Here is a 26179-nt window from a genome sequence, read left to right as displayed (position 1 = left end):
CTTAATACGTCGGCTATGAAGAATCCGGCTTCCTCCAATCACGGCATGACCTCAGGAAATGTTTGCTCTGGTGGGGGGAAGTCGTTATTAGAGGATACCGGATTCGTCATTTCTGAGGTATGAAGAGAGGATCTGCGGGGTGGGGGAGCTGCTCGGGCTGTGAAGAGGAGAGAGGTAAGTTTTTAAACAAAACGGCTGCTTTATAAACTTTGATGAATGATAGTGCCTGTTTACATCTTAATATGGGTAGAGTCCACAGCTGCATTCCTTACTGAGCCTGGCCACCAGGAGGCGGCAAAAACACCCCATCCAAAGGCTTAAATACCTCCCCCACTGTCTCATAACCTCAGTCATTCTTTGCCTTTCGTCACAGGAGGTTGGCAGAGAAGTGTTAATAGATGTCGGAGTAGTCTCATGGAGGATAGTACTCTTCGAGATGGAATGAAAGTTAGAGTCCGGAGCTGCTGGGAGAGTCATTCTGTGAAACCATCCCGACTCATTAACAGTTCCATAGGCAATCAGCTGCCTGCTTTCTTCACTCAAGTCCATTTCAGAAGCGATGCTACTATCGGTCACACTTGAAGGGCCATGTTCCTATTCCATGGCGTAGATTCTGGTAAGATAGTTTCATATTTTATACATGTATGTTAACGCAAGACAGGATCACAGTGTGACTCCTTTTATCTGTATAGAATCAAGGGTTAATATCTCCTTAGGGGGATTATTGATCAGGGGGGAATAATCTTATATGTTTGATTTTTTGCTTCTTTTATGTGTGAGATGTTATGGACTCATAGGCTGTTATGGAATATACAGGTTTCACTTTCACTTTGAGAGCCATGCAGCTTACAAGCTTGGCGCGCTTTCTCATAGCAGGGACGGTCCTGCATTGTGCTTCATGTGATTCATTCCCTTTCTCTTGTTAAGTGTAGTCAGTCCACGGGTCATCCATTACTTATGGAATATATCTCTTCCCTAACAGGAAGTTGCAAGAGGATCACCCAAGCAGAGCTGCTATATAGCTCCTCCCCTCACATGTCATATTCAGTCATTCTCTTGCAACCTAACTAAAGATAGGTCGTTGTGAGAGGTCTGTGGTGTTTTTTTTTAACTTAGTTTATTTCTTCAATCAAAAGTTTATTTTAAATGGCACCGGAGTGTGCTGTTTGTTCTCAGGCAGCATTAGAAGAAGAATCTGCCTGCGTTTTCTATGATCTTAGCAGACGTAACTAAGATCCACTGGCTGTTCTCATCTGGGGAGTGAGGTAACTTCAGAGAAGGGGAATATCATGCAGGGCCCCCCTGCAAACTAGGTATGTGCAGTAAATTATTTTTCTGAGGAATGGAATTGACTGAGAAAATACTGCTGATACCAATGTAATGTAAGTTCAGCCTTAAATGCAGTGATAGCGACTGGTATTAGGCTGATGAGTGTGTGTACACTGAATGTATTTTTCTAAGGAATGGAATTGACTCTGAAAATACTGTTAATACTGAAGTAATGTAGGAGCCTTAACTGCAGTAAAAGCGACTGGTAGCAGGCTTATTAATAACACTTCATTACTTTTAAAATGTATGTTCAAAACGGTTACTGACATGTTAATCGTTTTTTGTGAGGTACTTGGTGATAAAACTTATTGGGGCATGATTTTTACCACATGGCTATCTTTGTTTTCTGCATAGAAACGGTTAACTGAGCTTCCCCACTGTTGTAATATGAGTGGGAGGGGCCTATTTTAGCGCTTTTTTGCGCAGTAAAAATTCAGTCACAATCTGTCTTCTTCATCCATATTGCTAGGGGAGGTATTAGCGGCTCTGAATGATTGTAACACGGTTGCAATTCCAGAAAAATTATGTAGGTTGGATAGATACTATGCGGTACCGGTGTTTACTGACGTGTTTCCTATACCTAAAAGGCTTACAGAGATTATTAGCAAGGAGTGGGATAGACCTGGTGTGCCTTTTTCCCCTCCTCCCATATTTAGGAAAATGTTTCCTATAGACGCCACCACACGAGACTTATGGCAGACGGTCCCTAAGGTGGAGGGAGCAGTTTCTACTTTAGCTAAGCGTACCACTATCCCGGTGGAGGATAGTTGTGCCTTTTCAGATCCAATGGATAAAAAATTAGAAGGTTACCTTAAGAAAATGTTTGTTCAACAAGGTTTTATCTTACAGCCCCTTGCATGCATTGCGCCTGTCACTGCTGCGGCGGCATTCTGGTTTGAGTCTCTGGAAGAGGCCATTCGCACAGCTCCATTGGATGAAATTATGAACAAGCTTAAAGCACTTAAGCTAGCTAACGCATTTGTTTCTGATGCCGTTGTACATTTAACCAAACTTACGGCTAAGAACTCCGGATTCGCCATCCAAGCGCGCAGAGCGCTATGGCTTAAAGCCTGGTCAGCTGACGTGACATCTAAATTGCTTAATATTCCTTTTAAAGGGCAGACCTTATTCGGGCCCGGCTTGAAAGAAATTATAGCTGACATTACGGGAGGTAAGGGCCATGCTCTACCTCACGACAGGGCCAAATCAAAGGCCAAACAGTCTAATTTTCGTGCCTTTCGTAACTTCAAGGCAGGAGCAGCTTCAACTTCCTCCGCTCCAAAACAGGAAGGAGCGGTTGCTCGTTACAGACAGGGCTGGAAAGCTAACCAGTCCTGGAACAAGGGCAAGCAGGCCAAGAAACCTGCTGCTGCCCCTAAGACAGCATGAAGAGAGGGCCCCCTATCCGGAAACGGATCTAGTGGGGGGCATACTTTCTCTCTTCGCCCAGGCTTGGGCAAGAGATGTCCAGGATCCCTGGGCGTTGGAGATCATATCTCAGGGATATCTCCTGGACTTCAAAACTTCTCCTCCACAAGGGAGGTTTCATCTTTCAAGGTTATCAGCAAACCAAATAAAGAAAGAGGCGTTTCTACGCTGTGTACAAGACCTCTTACTAATGGGGGTGATCCACCCAGTTCCACGGACGGAACACGGGCAAGGATTCTATTCAAATCTATTTGTGGTTCCCAAGAAAGAGGGAACCTTCAGACCAATCTTGGATTTAAAAATCCTAAACAAATTCCTAAGAGTTCCATCATTCAAAATGGAAACTATTCGAACCATCCTTCCCATGATCCAAGAGGGGTCAGTACATGACCACAGTGGACTTAAAGGATGCCTACCTTCACATACCGATTCACAAGGATCATTATCGGTACCTAAGATTTGCCTTCCTAGACAGGCATTACCAGTTTGTAGCTCTTCCCTTCGGATTAGCTACGGCTCCAAGAATCTTTACAAAGGTTCTGGGCTCACTTCTGGCAGTACTAAGACCGCGAGGCATAGCGGTGACTCCGTACCTAGACGACATTCTGATACAAGCGTCAAGTTTTCAAACTGCCAAATCTCATACAGAGATAGTTCTGGCATTTCTGAGGTCGCATGGGTGGAAGGTGAACGTGGGAAAGAGTTCTCTATTACCACTTACAAGGGTTCCCTTCCTAGAGACTCTTATAGATTCTGTAGAGATGAAAATTTACCTGACGGAGGCCAGGTTATCAAAACTTCTAAATGCTTGCCGTGTCCTTCATTCCATTCCACACCCGTCAGTAGCTCAGTGCATGGAAGTAATCGGCTTAATGGTAGCGGCAATGGACATAGTACCATTTGCGCACCTGCATCTCAGACCGCTGCAATTGTGCATGCTAAGTCAGTGGAATGGGGATTACTCAGATTTGTCCCCCCTGCTAAATCTGGATCAAGAGACCAGAGATTCTCTTCTATGGTGGCTTTCTCGGCCCCATCTGTCCAAGGGAATGACCTTTCGCAGGCCAGATTGGACGATTGTAACGACAGGTGCCAGCCTTCTAGGTTGGGGCGCAGTCTGGAAATCCCTGAAGGCTCAGGGGTTATGGACTCAGGAGGAGAAACTCCTCCCAATAAACATTCTGGAGTTAAGAGCAATATTCAATGCTCTTCTAGCTTGGCCTCAGTTAGCAACTCTGAGGTTCATCAGATTTCAGTCGGACAACATCACGACTGTGGCTTACATCAACCATCAAGGGGGAACCAGAAGTTCCCTAGCGATGTTGGAAGTCTCAAAGATAATTCGCTGGGCAGAGTCTCACTCTTGCCACCTGTCAGCGATTTACATCCCAGGCGTGGAGAACTGGGAGGCAGATTTTCTAAGTCGCCAAACTTTTCATCCGGGGGAGTGGGAACTTCATCCGAAGGTCTTCGCTCAACTGATTCATCGTTGGGGCAAACCAGATCTGGATCTCATGGCGTCTCGCCAGAACGCCAAGCTTCCTTGTTACGGATCCAGGTCCAGGGAACCGGGAGCGGTGCTGATAGATGCTCTGACAGCCCCTTGGGTCTTCAACATGGCTTATGTGTTTCCACCATTTCCGATGCTTCCTCGATTGATTGCCAAGATCAAACAGGAGAGAGCTTCTGTGATTCTAATAGCGCCTGCGTGGCCACGCAGGACCTGGTATGCAGACCTAGTGGACATGTCGTCCTGTCCACCATGGTCTCTGCCTCTGAGACCGGACCTTCTAATTCAGGGTCCTTTCAAACATCCAAATCTAATTTCTCTGAGGCTGACTGCATGGAGATTGAACGCTTGATTCTATCAAAGCGTGGCTTCTCGGAGTCGGTTATTGATACCTTAATACAGGCTAGGAAACCTGTCACCAGAAGAATTTACCATAAGATATGGCGTAAATATTTATATTGGTGCGAATCCAAGAGTTACTCATGGAGTAAGGTTAGGATTCCTAGGATATTGTCTTTTCTACAAGAGGGTTTAGAAAAGGGCTTATCTGCTAGTTCGTTAAAGGGACAGATTTCTGCTCTGTCTATTCTTCTACACAAACGTCTGGCAGAAGTTCTAGACGTTCAGGCTTTTTGTCAGACTTTAGCTAGTATTAAGCCTGTGTTTAAGACTGTTGCTCCGCCGTGGAGCTTAAACTTAGTTCTTAACGTTCTTCAAGGCGTTCCATTTGAACCCCTTCATTCCATTGATATTAAGCTGTTATCCTGGAAAGTTCTGTTTTTGATGGCTATTTCCTCGGCTCGAAGAGTCTCTGAGTTATCTGCCTTACATTGTGATTCTCCTTATCTGATTTTTCATTCAGACAAGGTAGTTCTGCGTACTAAACCTGGTTTCTTACCTAAGGTAGTTACTAAAAGGAATATCAATCAAGAGATTGTTGTTCCATCATTGTGTCCTAACCCTTCTTCAAAGAAGGAACGACTTTTGCATAATTTGGACGTAGTCCGTGCCCTGAAGTTCTATTTGCAGGCAACTAAAGAATTTCGTCAAACTTCTTCCCTGTTTGTCGTTTACTCTGGACAGAGGAGAGGTCAAAAGGCTTCGGCTACCTCTCTCTCTTTTTGGCTTCGTACCATAATACGTTTAGCCTATGAGACTGCTGGGCAGCAGCCTCCTGAAAGGATTACAGCTCATTCTACTAGAGCTGTGGCTTCCACCTGGGCCTTTAAAAATGAGGCCTCTGTTGAACAGATTTGCAAAGGCTGCAACTTGGTCTTCACTTCACACTTTTTCAAAATTTTACAAATTTGACACTTTTGCTTCTTCGGAGGCTGTTTTTGGGAGAAAGGTGCTTCAGGCAGTGGTTCCTTCCGTTTAAAGTTCCTGCCTTGTCCCTCCCTTCATCCGTGTACTTTAGCTTTGGTATTGGTATTCCATAAGTAATGGATGACCCGTGGACTGACTACACTTAACAAGAGAAAACATAATTTATGCTTACCTGATAAATTTATTTCTCTTGTAGTGTAGTCAGTCCACGGCCCGCCTTGTCTTTAAGGCAGATCTAAATTTTAATTAAACTCCAGTCACCACTGCACCCTATGGTTTCTCCTTTCTCGTCTGGTTTTGGTCGAATGACTGAATATGACATGTGAGGGGAGGAGCTATATAGCAGCTCTGCTTGGGTGATCCTCTTGCAACTTCCTGTTAGGGAAGAGATATATTCCATAAGTAATGGATGACCCGTGGACTGACTACACTACAAGAGAAATAAATTTATCAGGTAAGCATAAATTATGTTTTTTCTTGACTGGTTGTCAGAGTGGAGTCATTAATCTCTGTACTGTCTGGTTTATAGGAGGTGGTGAGTGCCCCAGCCATTGGGGTATAAGTTTTTTTTTTTTTTTTAAATAAAATAAAGATGTTTTATTTCTCTAGTTCTCTGGTTATTGCACTAGCGATAGAGGATTGTTACTTTAGAGGGCACTCCCTATTTTCCTAATGAGTAATTCCTGTTTATATGGTGAGGAGGCCTTAGTTTTGCCCTCTCAATTATAATCCATATGCCTTGATAATGTGATAACATGTTTGATACCACCGAGCAGTTCACCTCTGAGGAGTTGTCGTCCAGTGAGGTGCGTACCCTACAGTCTTATATATCTACACATGCAGTTTTTCAGTAGCATTGCTGATCCTCCATCTGGAGGGGGCCTTTTTTCACCAGACGTTACTGCGCAGCTCAGACGGCGGTGTCTGTGGCCTTGAATGCTTTACCTTGCCCTGTTAAACGCAAGCGAAAGGTTACATATTGCACTTCTTCCCAGAGTACATCAGATAATTTATTGTATTTCAATGAGGGTTATCAGAGGATGAAATTCTTTCTGAGACTTCAGAGTATGAACATTCTGGGTTCGAGTCTTGAGGATAGTGCTACGTTAGAAAAGCCCATGGATAAAAGATAGAAACTCTTAAGAAAGATGTTTCAACATACGGGATATTTGTATCAACCGGCGGAGGCTGTTGCCGCGGTTACTGGAGAAACTACCTTCTGGTGTGACTCCTTATAGGATTTGATCGGGGTGGAGGATCCCCTCGATGTTACTCAGAAAAGATTAAGGGTTGTTAATTCTTTGCTTATCTGTGCTACTATTAGGCAGTTTATTTGCTTGAATACTATGGCTTCAGCTTTTTCTGTTCATGCCCATCGGGCTCTTGCTGAAGTCTTGGTCTGCGGGTATGACTTCTAAGTCTAGACTTCTTCCCTCCCTTTAAGTTAATGATTTTGTCTGGTCTAGGCCTGTACTCAATTATCTCCACGGTCACAGGGGGCAAGGGTGCCCTCCTACCGCTAGAGTATATGAACTATTCTAATGGACAATTTTCATTCTGATAAAGCCCATTTCATCAGTCTTCCAAGCCAGAACAAACCAAGAGCTCTTGGAAGCCGGCTCAGACCTGGAATAAATCCAAGCAGAGCAAGAATCCCACTGAGTCGGCGGTCCCCGGTCCTCTTTTGGATCGTGTAGGGGGCAGTATGTCGCTCTTTTCAGTCACTTGGTTCAGGGACGTGCAGGATTTATGGGTCCTGGAGGTCATAGCTCTGGGTTACGAGAGAGGTTTTACGTCTCAGCCACCCAAGGGCAGATTCCTCCTGTCTTTCTGACCAGAAAGGAGGAAAGCCTTTCTGGGGCGTGTACGGGATCTGTCCTCTAGGAGTTATTGTCCCTGTGCCTATCACAGTGAGGTTTGGGATACTATTCAAACCCGTTTGTGGTCCCTAAGAAGGAGGGAAATTTCCGTCTGATTCTGGACCTAAAGTGCTTAAGCAGGTTTTTAAATGTCCCCTCCTTTTAAGATGGAGACAATAAGGTTCATTCTTCCCCTCGTTTGAGAGCGGTAGTTCATGACCACAATAGATCTGAAAGATGCTTCCTTCTCGTAGCAATCCTCAAGGACCACTTCCAGTTCCTAAGGTTTGCATTCCTGGACCAGCACTTCAAGTTTATTGCCCTTCCGTTTGGTCTAGCTAATGACATTTTTCGAAGAATGGACCATTCTGAATATCTCCTGTCTTCTTCGATCCCATGGATGGCAGATAATCTAGAGAGCGGTCTCTGGTATCAAGTACCAGGGTAGAATTATCTGGTACTATAATAGTCTTCATAGACATGAGAATATGTCTAACAGACCAGAGACATTGCATGCTAGCTTCAACATGTCTTGCCCTCCTGATCTCATTAAGGCCATCTGTGGCTCGGTGTATGGAGGTGACTGGTCTCATGGTGTCCAGTTTGGACATAATTTCCTTTGCCAGGTTTCACCTCAGACTGTTGCAACTGCGCATGCTGAACTAGTGGAACGGCCATTATTCGGATCTGTCTCAACAGATTTCTCTGGACAACCAATCTGGAAATTTGCTCTCTTTGTGGTTTTGTCCAGATCACTTGTCCTGTGGAACGTCTCCTTATCTGGCTTTTCATGCTGATAAGGCTGTTCTGCGAACCAAGTGGTTTTCTTCCTAAGGTTGTGTCAATTCTCAATATTAGTCAAGAGATTATGGTTCCTTTCTTATGTCCTAATCCTCCTTCGTTGAAGGAATGTTTACAACGTATTTCTGGATGTGGTTTGTGCCTTGAAGTTCTATCTTCCGGCCACAAAGTAATTTAGACCAACCTTTTTCTCTGTTCTCTTTTCCGGGAAGAGTAGAGGTCAGAGGGCCTCTTCAACTTCCTTATCTTTTTGTCTGAGGAGTGTCATCCGCTTAGCATAGAAACGTTGGGACATAAGCCGCCTCCTTGAGGATTACGGCTCATTCTATGAGAGCAGTGGTTTGCTCTTGGGCCTTCAAAAATGAGGCTATAGGGATCAGATTTGTAAGGCGGCTACCTGGTTCTCCTTACATAATTTGCCCAAAATTTTACGTTTGATGTTTTTGCTTCTGCTGAAGCAGTCTTTGAGAGAGAGGATTTGCAGGCTGTGGTGCCCTCAGATTAGGGTCTGCCTCTTTTTTTCCCTCCCGTTATCATTTTGTGTACTCTAGAGCTTGGGTATATGTTTCCCACAAGTAAGGAATGCAGCTGTGGACTCTTCCCATATTAAGATGGAAAACATAAATTATGCTTACCTGAAAATTTAATTTCCATCTGTATGGGAAGAGTCTACAGCTCCTGCCAGTGTTCTCAGATGGGCAGCCCTAAATTTGATTTTTTTTTTTCCTTTTGGCACCTTTTTCACCCTGATATTTCTCCTACTGTTCCTTGTTCCCTCGGCAGAATGACTGGGGTTATGAGGAAGTGGGGGAGGTATTGAAGCCTTTGGCTGGGGTGTCTTTACCTCCTCCTCGTGGCCAGGTTCAGTATTTCCCACAAGTAAGGAATGCAGCTGTGGTATCTTCCCATACAGATGGAAATGAAATTCAGGTAAGCATAATTTGTTTTTTAATAGTATTTTTATTCATCAAAGTTGACCTTCACTTTAAGGCACAACATGCTGTGTGATGTGAGAAGTAATTGCAGAAAAAAGCAGCATATCTGCAGAAAGAATGGGACACATGCAGGAACTTAATTTGTAGCACTGCTTAACGTCAGACTTTTCTCTTATAACAGCACTGTACACTCAAAAAATCAAAGTGCTTTTTGAGAAAACCATTCAATACGAAGAAGCGCTGCAATGCAGTAGCACACTGGTTACTTTTTTAACTCCGCCTCCTAGCCTTTCCCGATCTGCAAAGCCTTGACTCCTAAATGTTTTTGTGATTCCCCACGAATGCAAATCCCTACAAAAAATAAATCCATACTTTCAACTTCAATTTCCTACTTTAAGTTTGCATGCTATGTTTAGAATGTAAAAACACTTAACATTTATAAATCCTTTAAATACCAAAATATATATTGCAAGCTGCAGAGCACCAAAGAGATCATAAGACAAAATATCAATATTTCTTATGAAAGAGGAGCTTATATTGTTAAAAGGACACAAGTCAAAATTAGTTTCATTGGAGGCTTCAGCTCCTAACGAGCATAAATTGATTGTACAATAAAAGTTCTCTGCATAGCTGAAAATCCAGGACATCTCCCTCACCGTCGGGGAACTGCAAGTTCTTCTGTGATGATTGCTTTAAGCCATCGCTCTGACCTTGTCTGATTGGAAATGCAGATTAGTGTGTCTCTTCAGGAGAAGCTGGCTGTGAAGAACCCTGAATATTGTACAGAATTCCAGAACATTTATCAGCAATCTCTGCACCCAAGAAGAGCAAACTCTATTCCCAGAGACCCTCAGACTGCACACCATCCCAAAATACTTGCATCTGTTCTGATCACAGTCCAATTTGGATGAAAAAAAGGATGCTCCTGGAACAATGGACTGATGATTTATCTACAAGGAAAGGGGTTTTCTTGCTTTGAAATACAGAAGGATTTTCAGAGAGAGTATAATTCCTGCACCACTAACGATGCATAGAAAGCTGGAGAATTCTTATGTGAAACTAAGCAAGAGGAATATCTGATGCTCCTATCAGATTTAAAGGTACATAATACTCATATGCTAAATCACTTGAAAGTGATGCAGTATAGCTGTAAAAAGCTGACAGGAAAATATCACTTGAGCATCTCTATGTAAAAAACGGAAGATTTTATCTCACAATTTCCTCAGCTCAGCAGAGTAATTTCTGTGTAAAAAGTTATACTCAGCTGCTGCTCAGCTGCAGGTAAAAAAAATAATGAAGAAATGAACAGCAGCCAATCAGCATCAGCAGTGCTGAGGTCATGAACTCTTTTACTGTGATCTCATGAGATTTCACTTAACTCTCATGAGATTTCATAGTAAACTTCCTTAAACTGAATAGGTAAATAAGATGAATGTGCACGTAAGCTCACTCCTGTCCCTGGACAGACATACTGATTATGCTATTTAGAAGTCCTTTTCAATGGGATGTGGCTACTGAGGAATTTTTGAGGTAAAATATCTTTCTTTTTTACATAGAGATGTTCTTGTGATATTTTCTAGTCAACTTTTTACAGCTATGCTGCATCACTTTCAATTGTTTCAACATTTGGGTATCATGGCCCTTTAACACTTCCATGCAAAGAGCTACAGAGGGAAAAGGCACTGACTGAAGATTTGAACAAGCTGAGAGTAACTTCAGACTTTTGATCTGTCAAGGAAAGACTGACTACTATGACACCTAGGAGATCACCCTGTACTGAGGAGAAAAATAACTCTTTGGTAAATTACTTCTCTTGAAGAAACAACAAGTTTCTTAAAAGATTCTTCTAAATGTAAAGATGGAGCCTGTACCAAAATATAGTCCAGGTAAAGAACCACCAAAGTACCCTGAGCTCTTATTACCAATAAGTGCGTTTTCAGTTTATCTGTAATAATTTTGGGAGCAGTAGCCAGACCAAACAGACGAGCAGCAAATAAAATGATTGTCCAGTAATTCAAATCTTAGAAACTGATTGTGAGCCCTGTGATTAGTAAGATGAGACTAAGCATCCTTCAATACTATTGTAGATATAAACTATTCTTGTTGAACAATAAGAAAAATAGTCCAGTTGTTTCCATCTTGAAAGTAGGACCCCTCAGAAATTTGTTTAGTCTTTAAATCTAGAACTGGACTGGAAGTTCCCTCCTTGGGAACAATGAAGAGGTTGAAATAAATTCAAGTATAGGAGGGGAGCTTAACGCCGAAGAGGCCATTATGAATATTGATTTGAAACCTATTCTGTATTCCTGGGAAACTAGATTTAGATACCAGTGAACAGACTGAAACCAAAACCCCTAAAAAAGGCATAATCTGACCCATACCAGAAGCTCTGGATCGGTTGCTGCACCTTCATGCTGATATAGTAGAGGAGGCAGGCTTGTTACGCAGTTTAGTCCTGTTCCAGTTTGAATTTGACTTACAGGAAAATCTGGTAGAGCCTAGTTTATGAGCGGAACAGTAGGTCTTTTGGTTCCTAGTTTGACAAAAGGAATGAATATGGTTGCGCAAAACCAAAGCGCACTAATATAAATAAATAAATATATATATATATATAAATAACCAATTGTGGCTAAAAATATATATATATAGAGAGAGAGTGGAAATAACCAATTGTGGCTAAAAAGACACTAACGTGGTTAAAGCGCTCTATCAACCTCAGATGAGCAAAAATCCTGACATGCGCTATCCTCATCAGACAAGCGAATACCCAGACGTGTGTAAAAAAAGCACTATACAAAAAATGCATGGGAAAAAGATCATATATACAGAACCTGCCCCCCCAAAAAACATGCATGCTACAGCAATAGTGTTTAAACTAAAACCTAGGTCCCTGTAGCCCATAATAAATACCCATATGGAACATATGAGGAAAAAAATGTCTATATTAAAGGGTTAGAAATTGATTCCCATTTCCACCTAATTCAAATATATTATTATAATGACTATTATAAATACAGTCAAATAAAACTATTTTTTTTAAATAAAGCTTTTTCATACCTTTCTTTAAAAGATAAGATTATCATGAAATGAGCAGTAATGACCCCCCTTAAAATTAGGCATGGCTCATGTTAATACAGCATCCGCCCCCATCCAATGGGGAAGCGGCTGGGTCTCTTAATTTTAATATTAAATTCAGTGAACATCGCATGCGCAGTACTGATGTTCATAAACAGCTTTTCGTGTTCACAGCTTATTCATCACTAGCAGAGTTATAAGGATTGCTTGGAGGGGCAGCTTCTCACAGGCAAATGAGAGGAGGAGACGGGGAATATAAGCAAGTGCTTCAGGTTGCAAGTTTAACAAACGAAAAGTGCTCTGGACTAAATGGGAGCTGTGCAAGACTTACAGCTGGTGTTTCTCAGTTCAGTCCTGCACTAACAAGAACAGCAAGCAGCGTGTATGTTACATTTCTTCCCTGCCTGTGATTTAATGCATTTGTGCTTCAGACGTTGACTGCAGCGGTGAGTATGAATGCCCTGGTTATCTAAGCTGTCGGGCTCATCCTCCCCCTTCTCTTGCTTTGTTTGATTGATTACTGAGGGCTCCAAATCCACATTAAAGCAAACAAAGCAAGAGGGAGGGGGGAAATGAGCCCAACAGCTTAGATAACCAGAGCGTTCATACTCACTGCTGTAGTTAACGTCTGAAGCACAAATTGCACTAACTCACAGGCAGGGAAGAACTGTAACATACACGTTCCTATCCTAAATGTCTCCTCTCAAATGTTTCTGTGAAGCTGCCCCTCCAAGTGATGATCCTCATCCTGCAATGATTGTGAGTCTCTTGATGCCGGTGCCTGCTTGTGAGAACGTGTACTCTGTGCTCCCTGTCAGTAGGAGGGGACCAAGTCTGCGCATGTGTTTGCAATACAATACTTTTAATGCTCATGCGGGCCTCCATGATGTTTCTACCTAGGTGGAACATCATAATAGGCCTCATAATAAGTTAAAAATGGGTTTGGCACCGTTGAAATTACAAGAAATTTAAAGAAAATTGCACAAAGGTACCAATTGCAAATTACTTTATTAAATTAAGAAGTTTTGAATGAGTTCAAAATATTTTTTGCGTTTACTATGCCTTTAATAGTGCCCTGTCTATGATGTACATACTTACAGCCTTATGTGAGTGCCAAAAGCTAATAAACTTGATACTTTCCTGACAAGCACCCACTCTACACGAACACATAGTAACATAGTAGATGAGGTTGAAAAAAGACCGAAGTCCATAGAGTTCAACCTATACAAATCTAAATATACTTAGAAAAAGCTCCAGTTGAGCTTAAATTATTCCCACTAAAAGGTGACTGATTTTAATACAAGCAATCGTATCCATGAATTTTCTGTCTAGCTACTTACACTCTTCAGAAAACTGCTTCCGGTATATAGCGCTAATATTTCCAACAATGCTGCATTTGCATGTAATTAAAGTGAATGTAAATTTTGATGCTAAAGTTCCCGGTTTTTAAAAATTCGTTTAAAAATAGGGGCTCTTTAATTCATTCACATTTCTATCGTGTTGTGAAAAAATCCGCCATTTCTGACGTCAGGAATGATGAATCGGTCATCTTCTAATCACGGCTTCCCCCCGGGGGAATCCGTGTCTGATTCAACGCCGTGGTTGGTGGAAGCTGGATTCCTTATTTTAGACCCAGGAAGAGGCTTTGCGACGGGTGGAGGAAGCTGGATTGGCTGTCAAAATTAAAAGGTAAGTATTTTTCCACCACACGAGGGAAATGTAAATGTTGATAAATTAAAATGCCCGTTTTTAATCAAATTTTTTAAAACCTGGCACTTTAGCATCAAATTTTACATTCACTTGTAACTGCATTTTAAAATATCTGAGAAAAAATATAAAAAAAATACCAACTTGTCACATTCTAGGACTTGCACTATTTTTTTGTGTCCCTTTAAGAAGCAGCAGTCATATGACCACAGCTTCTTAACATGTACATAACTTCAGATGAGAAACTGGTCTACACGGATATTCTTAATTGGGGGCTTTAGAGTAAAAGATGGTAAACCATCATTTTAGTACCTCTGTCCATCCCCCACCAAGAGCATGATGCTCCCCCCCCCCCCAACTGTCTTGTTAATACAGCTTTTCTACCACCATTATTAAGATTGAAGTTTCAGATGGGGTTATACAAGGCAAAACCAGCTATTGCAAATGACAAAATCAAGGTAATGGAGCTATGTATAAACAATTTTTAATACACCCCAGAAGGTAAAATTGATCATTGTGAACACTTTATATTAGAAATCATAGTACCCCTGTCATTTTAATCCCTTACAATATATTTCATGATTTAAATAAAGCATGCAATATAAAAAAACACCCAATAAGCTGCCATTTTCAAAACATGCACATTCTTTTTATAAACACACTTTCAGAGGCTTCAGCTCCTACTGAGCATTTTCAGAAACAGCAAGGAATTAACTTTGAAATTTGCCAGGAGATATTCTACTGCTCCTTTCAAATTCAAAGTGCTGCTATTTCATTATTTATTTGCAAATTATTAAATTTTACTGTATTTAGTGGTCCTTTAATTCTGTAGAAATGTAGTATTTTTTAACCCCTTCAGTTTCAGAGAAAAACGTTGCCAAAATACTGGAGAATTTTTAGTAGACAACAGAAGTGTTAATCTACAAACACACTCTCCACTGCTGCAGATCCCAAAACGAGGCTTGTGACAAAAATGAGCAATGACTGGAATAGTCCATCCAGACTTGGCTATGGAGGTGCTAGGCTGTAAAAACGGCCGGGAGGACCATGATAAACATAGCAAAGAAAAAGTAACAGCCGCACTAATAAGGCACCAAGGAGAAGGGCTGATAAAAACAAAAATTTATTGGGACAGTTTAAAATAAGGTATGTGGCAGGCAAACATCCTGACTAGTTTCGTGCTCACAGGAGCACTTAATCATATGATTAAGTGCTCCTGTGAGCACGAAACTAGTCAGGATGTTTGCCTGCCACATACCTTATTTTAAACTGTTCCAATACATTTTTGTTTTATCAGCCCTTCTCCTTGGTGCCTTATTAGTACGGCTGTTCCTTTTTCTTAACAGAAGTGTTAATCTACACTCATTTTGGTATATTTCTTACCACCATTTTCCTGCTAAATGCGATCATATTTAAAAAGTTTTTCACTTTGAAACTTTGTTTCTCACTGAAATGATTTACATACAGCTTGTGCAATAACAGAAATGGTTGTAAAAGCTTTTCTGGGGTCCCCTTTGTTCAGAAATAGCAGACATGCATTGCTTTACCATTGCTTTTAAGTAATTAGAAGGCTTCTAATTGCAGGTGGGCATCACACTTCTAAAGTTCCCGACAGTGAAGTGGTTAGTTAGCTGACAAGGGTAAAAGTATTCTTATATAAGGATTATCCTCCCACTTGACACCTCACACTTCCCTGAACCCTCCCAAACAGTTATCTTCCACCCACCCACACCTTCCTAGGTACTTGCAGACAGTCAGTATAAAGTTTTAGTACTTTTTTTTTTTTTTTTTCTGCAGTATAGTGTCCATTGCCCTCCCACCTCCCTGATCCCTCCCAAACATCCTTATTCTCCTAATTATCTCTGCCTTCCTAGGTACTGGCAGTTTACATGCATCTATTTATAAATAACATCTCTAGTGTAGTGATCCCCCATCATCCTTCCCACCTTCTTCCTCAAAGATAAAGTGTATAAGGCCCCCCTCTCAAAGGCCTCTCTTCAGCTTCTCTCGCTTTTTTTTTCTGTAGCATAGGGAACCCTCCCCTCAGCAGGTGTGATAGGGACAGCAGCATGGACTACGGTGTTAGACATAGTTCTCTTGAATAACAATCCTCTGAACTTTATTTTATAAAATTATAGGTCAATTGTATAGTAGATCTCTTAAGTTTTTTTTTTTTTTTACACAATATGCATTGTTGCTTTTTCTCTTCCTAAGATAGGGAGTGCATGGCTTCATTCCTTACTGTTGGGAAATACAACACCTGGCCACCAGGAGGAGGCAAAGACACCCCAGCCAACGACTTAAATATCCCTCCCACTTCCTCATTACCCAAGTCATCCTTTGCCTTTCATCACGTTAGGAGGTGGCAGAGAAGTGTCAGAAGATTCGGAGAGTCCTGAAAAAAGGGTATCTGCCCTTCGAGATAGGACTGGAGTTTTAAGTAGTCATGTCAACCTCTCAGTGAGAGTATTGATGAACGTTAGTCTGGAGATGCAGGGAAGGTTTTTCTGCGAAACCATCCAGACTACTGCTAACAGCTCCTAAGCAATCAGTGTTTTCGAGTTTCACTGCCTGCTTTCTCTCACTTAAGTCCATGTCAGGAGCGCTGCTTTAAGACTGTCACACTTGAGATGCGGTGTTCTGTTCCACAGCATGGATCCTGGAGGTAAGATTGTTTCAATTTTTTTTTACATAAAACATTACAGGGTTACAGTGTGGCTCCTTTATACCTTGATAGGATTCAGGGTTAATATCCTCTGAAGTTTTTTTTTGTTGAACAGTTGGGGTTAATTAATCAGTGTATTAATTATTTACCTGCTGCTTTTTGTGTTTTTTTTCCCTGGGCTGATAGACTGTGTGTTTTTGGCTGGAACAAACAGGTTTAACTTTTGTTTCATTTCCATTTTTTTAAAGTGTTGCACAGCTCCTATTACTTGCTGTACTTGTAATAACGGGAAGTAGTGTGGTCTATGTTCATTTCCTCCATTCTGGCTGAGACTTAAACCAGAGGAGAGCGTTTCCTATGTTAACTGTCTGGGTCTAGGAGGTGGCGAGTACCTCAGCCATTTGGAGTATAAAGGTGCAATTTTCTATAATAAAACACTTTTTATTTGTGTCGTCCTGTGGGTATAACCTGAGCTATGGAGGACTCTGACATGCTAGAAGGTACTCCTTCTTCTGTACTAAATCATACATGTTTGTTTATATTGTGAAGAGGCTGTGGTTTTTATGCCCACTTAATTATGTTCCACATGCCTTAACACTGTTATAAAGTCTAAGAAGGGAGACAAGCCTGCTAAGGCTTAGTCCTTCTGAACCCTCTACCTCTCAGGACTCGGCGTCCCGTGAGATTAATACCCTTGCTACATTATCCACTCCACATGCAGTTCCCATAGCACATCTAATACTCTATCCAGAGGGGGCCTTCTTCCTGCGGACTTTGCCGCACAGTTACAAACGGTGGTGTATCTGTAGCCCTCAGTGCATTACCTCGCTCTAAGAAACTCAAGAGAGAGGTTAAACATGGCTCTCCTGACCCGGAGTCGTCTAAATATTTATCGGATTTAGCTATTATGTCACTGTTATCAGATGATGAGTTAACCTCTGTAGCTTCAGAGGGTGCGCTTAGCGTCCAAGCTTCCTTCTGCAGAGGAACCGTCCTTTAGATTTAAAATTGAGCACTTGCATTTTTTATTAAAGGAGGTTCTGCCTACGTTAGAGGTTCCAGAGGCCGCACTGCCTGAAGAACCTATGAAACCTAAATTAGAGTTTACGAAAACCAGAAAGTTCATTTGACTTTTTCCTGTGCCGGTTCAGATAGTGAACATTATTAAGAACGAATGGGAAAGATCTGGATCTTCCTTTTCCACCTCGTCTACTTTTTAAAAAGTTGGTCCCGGACTCTCAATTGGATTTGTTGGACTACATTCCTAAGGTGGATAGTGCTATCTTTACGCTTGCTAAACGTACTATTATACCTCTTGCGGATAGTTCTATATTCAGAGAGCCGATGGATAAGAAAATGGAAACCTTTCTAAGAAAGATGTTTCAACATACTGGATTTTTGTATCAACCGGCGGCTGTAGTTGTCGGAGCGGCTACCTACTGGTGTGACTGTCGGAACTCATTAAGGTGGAGTCTCCCCTCGAATATTCAAGACAGTATTAAAGCTCTGAGAATTGCTAATTCTTTTATCTGTGATACGAACATACAAATGATTCGCCTAAATGCAAAGGCCTCTGGCTTTGCGGTCCTAGCCCGCCAGGCGCTCTGGTTGAAATCTTGGTCTGCGTATATATGACTTCTCCTTTCTCTTCCCTTCAAGGGAAATATTTTATTTGGTCCAGGGCTGGACTCCATTATTTGTACAGTTACCGGAGAAAAGGGTGCCTTCCTACCGCGAGATAAGTCGTCTAAGGGACGACAATCTTCTAATTTTCGTAACCTTCGTTCTGACAAATCCCAATGACAACAATCCTCCTCCAAGCCCGAGCAACTCAAGAGTACTTGGAAGCCGGCTCAGACCTGGAATAAATCCAAGTAAAATAAGAAGCCCGTCAAAAACAAATTGGCATTAAGGGGCGGCCCCCGATCCGGGATTGGATCGTGTAGGGGCAGACTGTCAATTTTTTCAAACGCCTGGTTCAAGGACGTACAGGATCCGTTTCTCAAGGATACAAGATAGGCTTCAAATCTCATCCGCCAAGGGGCAGATTCCTTCTCTCAAATCGGTCTACCAGAAAAGAGGGATTCCTTTCTAGGGTGCATTCGTGATCTATCCTCCTTAGGAGTTGTTGTCCCGGTGCCTATCGAAGAAAGAGGTTTGGGGTTTTATTCAAACCTTTTTGTGGTCTCAGAGGAGGAGGGAACTTTTACGCTTAAACACATTTCTCAGTGTCCCTTCCTTCAAGATGGAGACAATAAGGTCCATCCTTCCTTTAATTCAGGAAGGCCAGTTTATGACCACTATATAGATCTGAAGGACGCTTACCTTCATGTTCCAATCCACAGGGGGAACCCTTTCAGTTCCTGAGGTTTGCATTCCTGGACCAGCACTTCCAGTTCATTGCCCTTCCGTTTGGCCTAGCTACTGCTCCAAGAATCTTTACAAAGCTTCTGGGGGCGCTTCTAGCTGTTGCCAGAACTCGGGGTTTTGCTGTAGCCCCATACTTGGACGATATTCTAGTGCAAGAACCATCCTTTCGTCTTGCGAAATAATTCTCTAAGTCCCTTTATCATCTTCAATCACATGGATGTAAGATAAACTTAGAAAAGAGTTCTCTTATCCCAAGTACCAGAGTGCAATTCCTGGGTACTTATAATAGACTCCATATCCATGAGGATATTTCTAACAGACCAGAGACGTTGCAAGCTAACTTCGGCATGTCTTGCCCACCGGACTTCCTTGAGTCCCTCAGTGGCTCAGTGTATGGAGGTGATTGGTCTCATGGTGTCCTGCATGGACATTCATTTTGCCTGGTTCCATCTCAGACCTTTACAACTGTGCATGCTGAGGCAGTGGAACGGCGATCATTCAGATCTGTCTCAACAGATTGTATTAGACAGCCGAACGAAAGAATTGTTCTCTTGTTGGCTCTGTCCAGATAATCTGTCCCGAGGGACATGCTTCTTAAGACCATCCTGGGAGATTGTGACTACTGAGCAACTTTATCTGGATGGGGAGCTGTTTGGGGTGCTAGGAAGGCACAGGGGTTGTGGACTAGGGAGGAGTCCTCCCTCCTGATCAATATTTTGGAACTACAGGCAATCTTCAGGGCCTTGAAGGCTTGGCCACTTCTGGGTTCGTTCCAGTTTATCAGATTCCAGTCAGACAATATAACCTCGGTGGCATACATCAACCATCAGGGTTGAATGAGAAGTTCCTTGGCAATAAAGGACGTGTCTCAGATTCTGGAATGGGTGGATGCCCACAGCTGTTCGCTGTCAGCAATCCACATTCCTGGTGTGTACAACTGGGAGGTGGATTTTCTCAGCAGGCAATCCTTCCATCCAGGGGAATGGCCTCTCCATCCCGAGGTGTTTGCAGAGATATGCAGCAAGTGGGGGACGCCGGAGATAGATCTCATGGCGTCCCGTCTCAATTCCAATCTACCCAGGAATGGGTCGAGGTTGACGGATCCTCAAGTGGATCTAATAGATGCACTAGCAGTGCTGTGGAGGTTCAAACTCATATCTTTTCCCTCCATTATTGCTTCTTCCTCGAGTGGTGGCCCGCATCAAGCAGGAGCGGGTATGGGTAATCCTAATTGCTCCATCATGGCTGCGAAAGACGTGGCTCACGGATCTAGTGGGCATGTCCTCATCTCCTCCGTGGAAGTTACCTTGTCGCAGAAACATGCTGATGCAAGGCCCATTTGATCATCTAAATCTAGATTCTCTGGGGCTGACTGTGTGGAGATTGAACGCTTAGTCTTAGCCAAGAGAGGTTACTCTGAGAGTGTTATCGATACTCTTATTCAAGCTCGTAAACTAGTTACTCGGCATATCTACCACAAGGTGTGGAGGACCTACTTATTCTGGTGTGAAGAGCTTGGTTTTTCCTGGCACAGAGTTAAGGTTGCTAGGATCTTATCTTTGCTGGAGAAGGGCCTTTCTGCTAGTTCCCTGAGGGGACAGATTTCAGCCCTGTCTTTTTTTTATTGCGCAAGAAACTGGCTGAACTAACAGACGTGCAGTCCTTTAAGGCTCTGATAAGGATCAGACCTGTGTTTAGATCTGGGGCTCTTCCTTGGAGCCTAAATCTTGTTCTTCGGGTTTACGTACTAAATTAAGTTTTCTTCCTAAGGTTGTGTCAGATCGCAACATCAATCAGGAGATTGTGGTTCCTTCCTTGTGTCCTAATCCTCCTCAAGCGAAGGAACGCTTACTTCACAATTTGGATGTGGTTCGAGCCTTGAAGTTCTATATTCAGGCTACTAAGGAGTTTAGACAATCTTCCTCTTTGTCTATTCATGGAAGCGTAAGGGGCAGAAGGCTACTTCGACTTCCCTATCTTTTTGGTTAAGGAGTGTCATCCGCTTAGCTTATGAGACAGTGGGACATCTTCCTCCTGAGAGGATAACGGCTCATTCCACTAGAGCAGTGGCTTCCTCTTGGGCCTTTAAGAACTAGGCCTCTATGGATCAGATTTGTAAGTTGGCTACCTGGTCCTCCTTACATACTTTTTCAAAATTTTACAAGTTTGTTGTTTTTGCTTCGGCTGAAGCAGCTTTCGGGAGAAAAGTTTTGCAGGCTGTGGTGCCCTCAGAATAGGGTCTGCCTCTTCCTTTGTTCCCTCCCGTTATTCATTCAGTGTCCTCTGGAGCTTGGGTATAATTTTCCCAACAGTAAGGAATGAAGCCGGGTTCTCTCCCTATCTTAAGAAGGAAACATAATTTATTCTTACCTGATAAATTCCTTTCCTTCCGGTTAGGGAGAGTCCACTGCCCCCGCCTGTTTTTTCTTGTCTATGGGCGGTCCCCTTTTTATTTTATTGTTCTGGCATCATTTATACCCTAATGTTTCTCCTACGTTTCCTTGTTCCCTTGGCAGAATGCATGGGGTAATGAGGAAGTGGGAGGGATGTTTAAGCCTTTGGCTGGGGTGTCTTTGCCTCCTCCTGGTGGCTAGTTGTTGTATTTCCCAACAGTAAGGAATGAAGCTGTGGACTCTCCCTATCCGTAAGGAAAGGAATTTATCTGGTAAGCATAAATTGTGTTTTTTTAATAGCCATGAAGCTGATGACGGCACTGGTGAATGTAGCACTGAATCTAAGCATTCACCAAGATAACACGCAGCGCCAGTATGAAACTGAGAGAAATAAGATGATTGGGAAGAGAGCCAATGAGAGACTGGAGCTGCTGCTTCAAAAAAGGAAAGAGGTAATCACTGTAGCAAGTATGTTGTCACTAAAAATTATTTTAACATCCTTTTATTTAAAGGTACAGTCCAGTCAAAATTTAAACTTCCAGGAATCAGATTGGGCATGCAATTTTAAACAACTTTCCACTTTACTTTTATCATTAAATTTGCTTTGTTCTTTTGGCATTCTTTGTTGAATGCTAGACTCTCATGCCAATTTCTAAGCCCATTAAGGCCACCTCTTATCTTAGTTCATTTTTACAGATTTTCACAGCTAGACAGCGCTAGTTTTTCATATAGATAACATTGTGCTCACTCACTTGGATTTACCTAAGAGTCAGCAGTGATTGGTTAAAATGCAAGTCTGTCAAAAGAACTGAAATAAGGAGGCAGTCTGCAGACGCTGAGATACAAGGTAATCGGAGGTAAAAATTATATTAATATAACCTTGTTGGTTATGCAAAACTGAGGAAGTAGACTGTCCCTTTAAAAACTTGTGAAAGATTGGGTATCCTTGCCTCTTCCTCATGACCAGGAGTTGAATCGTAGAAGTAATGGCTCGTGTACTGACACCACCATGAAAGAAAGTAATTTTATCAGTTAAGCTTGTTTTTGTTGTCCTGGAACACACCCATTAAAACAATCTTGAGCATTGTTTACCTGATCTCATTGGCTTTGTCCTTCTGCGGACAGGTATAAATGAACTCAAGCAATCGCTGAGCAACATAAATGGTGGTCAGGATTTTGAATCCCGCAGGATTTTTTCTAGCCATTCTGGGAGTAAAGCTTCAATTTTAGTATTTTAAATTATATAAGCAGACAAAATGAGTGCATTGCATAGTTTTTAATTTACTAAATAATTATAATTAAGAAGCAGTAAATGTAAACCTTAGATTTCACATAATCTAACTTTCTGTGTTTGGTTGTGCTTCCCCCAGTGTGTGTGTGTGTGTGTGTGTGTGTGTGTTTTTTTTCTTGATTCAATGAAGTATATATCGACTATTTAAGAATTGAATATAGCAAAAATCATACCTACATAACCATTTCAGGAAGGAGATAATGAATATAAAATACTGTCCAGAATATTACATGAAAAATAAAATTCACACCTGGTGATTGTTGCAACACATAGTAAGTAACAGGATACTCCTCTGATTACTTGTCAATCACACCTAGTACATAATTTCCACTTTCATTGTTCTGTCTATGGAGTAATTGCATACATAGGAGTACATAAGTCTAGACTCAATCTCATCTAGATTCTCCTATGTGGTCGGTTCTCAAGTTAACTGGTGTCAATAAACCAGTTTGACTGTGCTGTTATTTATATAATCTTACAATAGTGCCCTAGTATTAACTAGTTACCTTTGGTGCTCTCCCTGGGAACCTTTTTTCCTCTTTCAGGTGGCCTATTTGATACAGAGATGCTATTTACTATTTATAGTTTTTATATTGTGTGTTTTTAATTGTTTCCCATGTTTTATGTTATTGTACCCTATAATAAAGGTTGTTTTATTTAGATTTTTTTCTGGCATCCAGCCTCCAAATGGAGAGTTAACACTATTTATTTCACACAATACCTAATTTCCAAGGACTCTTGAGTGCTATGTGTATTCAGTAAGAGGGTCTTTAACCTTCTATATTTGTTTAATTTCAATACACAGCACCATTACTCTTGAATACTTAAATATAATATATATAATTGACCGGTAGTGCCATTGGTTTCCTCAGTTTGTTCTACTCCTCCGGTGAGGTCCAAGGCTTTAGGTCCAAACATAAACAGGTGATAATAGAAAAACAAAATATTCAACATAAACTTTTAAATATGTTTCCCAAATGTGTCTGTGCTTAAACGGCTACCTAAGAGTTCCCCAGCTAACTTTGCTCTAAATGAACTCCAACCAAACAGCATGACTCCAGATATAGTAAAGTGAAGACGAGTATTTGCAAAGCACAGTAAGTTAGGTTGATTTTTTTTTTCCCATCTACCTTACTTTTTTACATTTTTAGTTAAATGTAGGTACTTATGTTTGTAAATAACTGATGCCTTGGTTTACATTGCGTACATATTGTTTATGAACACATGGTCATCACATCTGAGTCACAAGATAGAGGTAGTTTCTTTCATGTAATTAGCAAGAGTCCATGAGCTAGTGACGTATGGGATATACATTCCTACCAGGAGGGGCAAAGTTTCCCAAACCTCAAAATGCCTATAAATACACCCCTCACCACACCCACAAATCAGTTTTACAAACTTTGCCTCCTATGGAGGTGGTGAAGTAAGTTTGTGCTAGATTCTACGTTGATATGCGCTCCGCAACAGGTTGGAGCCCGGTTTTCCTCTCAGCGTGCAGTGAATGTCAGAGGGATGTGAGGAGAGTATTGCCTATTTGAATGCAATGATCTCCTTCTACGGGGTCTATTTCATAGGTTCTCTGTTATCGGTCGTAGAGATTCATCTCTTACCTCCCTTTTCAGATCGACGATATACTCTTATATATATATATACCATTACCTCTGCTGAGTTTCGTTTCAGTACTGGTTTGGCTTTCTACAACATGTAGACGTGTGTCCTGGGGTAAGTAAGTCTTATTTTCTGTGACACTCTAAGCTATGGTTGGGCACTTTTTTTTATAAAGTTCTAAATATATGTATTCAAACATTTATTTGCCTTGACTCAGGATGTTCAACATTCCTTATTTTCAGACAGTCAGTTTCATATTTGGGATAATGCATTTGAATCAATCATTTTTTCTTACCTTAAAAAATTTGACTTTTTCCCTGTGGGCTGTTAGGCTCGCGGGGGCTGAAAATGCTTCATTTTATTGCGTCATTCTTGGCGCAGACTTTTTTGGCGCAAAAAATCTTTTCTGTTTCCGGCCTCATACGTATCGCCGGAAGTTACGTCATTTTTTGACGTTCTTTTGCGCCAAAAATGTCGGCGTTCCGGATGTGGCGTCATTTTTGGCGCCAAAAGCATTTAGGCGCCAAATAATGTGGGCGTCTTATTTGGCGCTAAAAAAATATGGGCATCGCTTTTGTCTCCACATTATTTAAATCTCATTTTTCATTGCTTCTGGTTGCTAGAAGCTTGTTCTTTGGCATTTTTTCTCATTCCTGAAACTGTCATTTAAGGAATTTGATCAATTTTGCTTTATATGTTGTTTTTTCTCTTACATGTTGCATCTGAGTCAGAAGATACTTCAGGAAAATCGCTGCCTGGTGCTGGAACTACCAAAGCTAAGTGTATCTGCTGTAAACTTTTGGTAGCTGTTCCTCCAGCTGTTGTTTGTATTAATTGTCATGATAAACTTGTTAATGCAGAAAATATTTCCTTTAGTAAAATACCATTACCTGTTGCAGTTCCATCAACATCTAATGTTCAGAGTGTTCCTGATAACATAAGAGATTTTGTTTCTGAATCTATTAAGAAGGCTATGTCTGTTATTCCTCCTTCTAGTAAACATAAAAAGTCTTTTAAAACTTCTCTTTATCCAGATGAATTTTTAAATGAACATCATCATTCTGATTCTAATGATTCTTCTGGTTCAGAGGATTCTGTTTAAGAGGTTGATGCTGATAAATCTTCATATTTATTGAAAATGGAATTTATTCGTTCTTTACTTAAAGAAGTCCTAATTGCATTAGAAATTGAGGATTCTGGTCCTCTTGATACTAAATCTAAACGTTTAGACAAGGTCTTTAAATCTCCTGTAGTTATTCCAGAAGTTTTTCCTGTTCCTGGTGCTATTTCTGAAGTAATTTCCAGGGAATGGAATAATTTGGGTAATTCATTTACTACTCCTAAACGTTTTAAGCAATTATATCCTGTGCCGTCTGACAGATTAGAGTTTTGGGACAAAATCCCTAAAGTTGATGGGGCTATCTCTACCCTTGCTAAACGTACTACTATTCCTACGGCAGATGGTACTTCCTTTAAGGATCCTTTAGATAGGAAAATTGAATCCTTTCTAAGAAAAGCTTATTTGTGTTCAGGTAATCTTCTTAGACCTGCTATATCTTTGGCGGATGTTGCTGCAGCTTCAACTTTTTGGTTGGAAACTTTAGCGCAACAAGTAACAGATCATGATTCTCATAACATTATTATTCCTCTTCAACATGCTAATAATTTTATCTGTGATGCCATTTTTTGATATTAGAGTTGATGTCAGGTTTATGTCTCTAGCTATTTTAGCTAGAAGAGCTTTATGGCTTAAAACTTGGAATGCTGATATGTCTTCTAAATCGACTCTACTTTCCCTTTCTTTCCAGGGTAATAAATTATTTGGTTCTCAGTTGGATTCTATTATCTCAACTGTTACTGGTGGGAAAGGAACTTTTTTACC

At 41.3% G+C, this 26179-nt stretch overlaps 1 protein-coding gene across 1 annotated transcript in view; it reads left to right on the top strand.

Annotated features, from left to right (window-relative positions):
* Window positions 1–26179, top strand: part of STAG1 (stromal antigen 1) — a 788714-nt gene that overhangs the window by 7111 nt on the left and 755424 nt on the right. Inside the window, exon 3 of the mRNA XM_053709754.1 lies at window positions 21699–21850. Within this exon, the coding sequence (XP_053565729.1) occupies window positions 21701–21850 (150 nt within the window). The 5' untranslated portion in view covers window positions 21699–21700. The remainder of the gene's footprint in view (window positions 1–21698; window positions 21851–26179) is intronic.

Source organism: Bombina bombina, chromosome 4 (assembly GCF_027579735.1).
Source record: "Bombina bombina isolate aBomBom1 chromosome 4, aBomBom1.pri, whole genome shotgun sequence".
In the NCBI taxonomy this organism is placed as follows: Eukaryota; Metazoa; Chordata; class Amphibia; order Anura; family Bombinatoridae; genus Bombina; species Bombina bombina.
The sequence above is the reverse complement of the archived record's forward strand: the minus strand, read 5'-3'. Positions and strand labels throughout refer to the sequence as shown.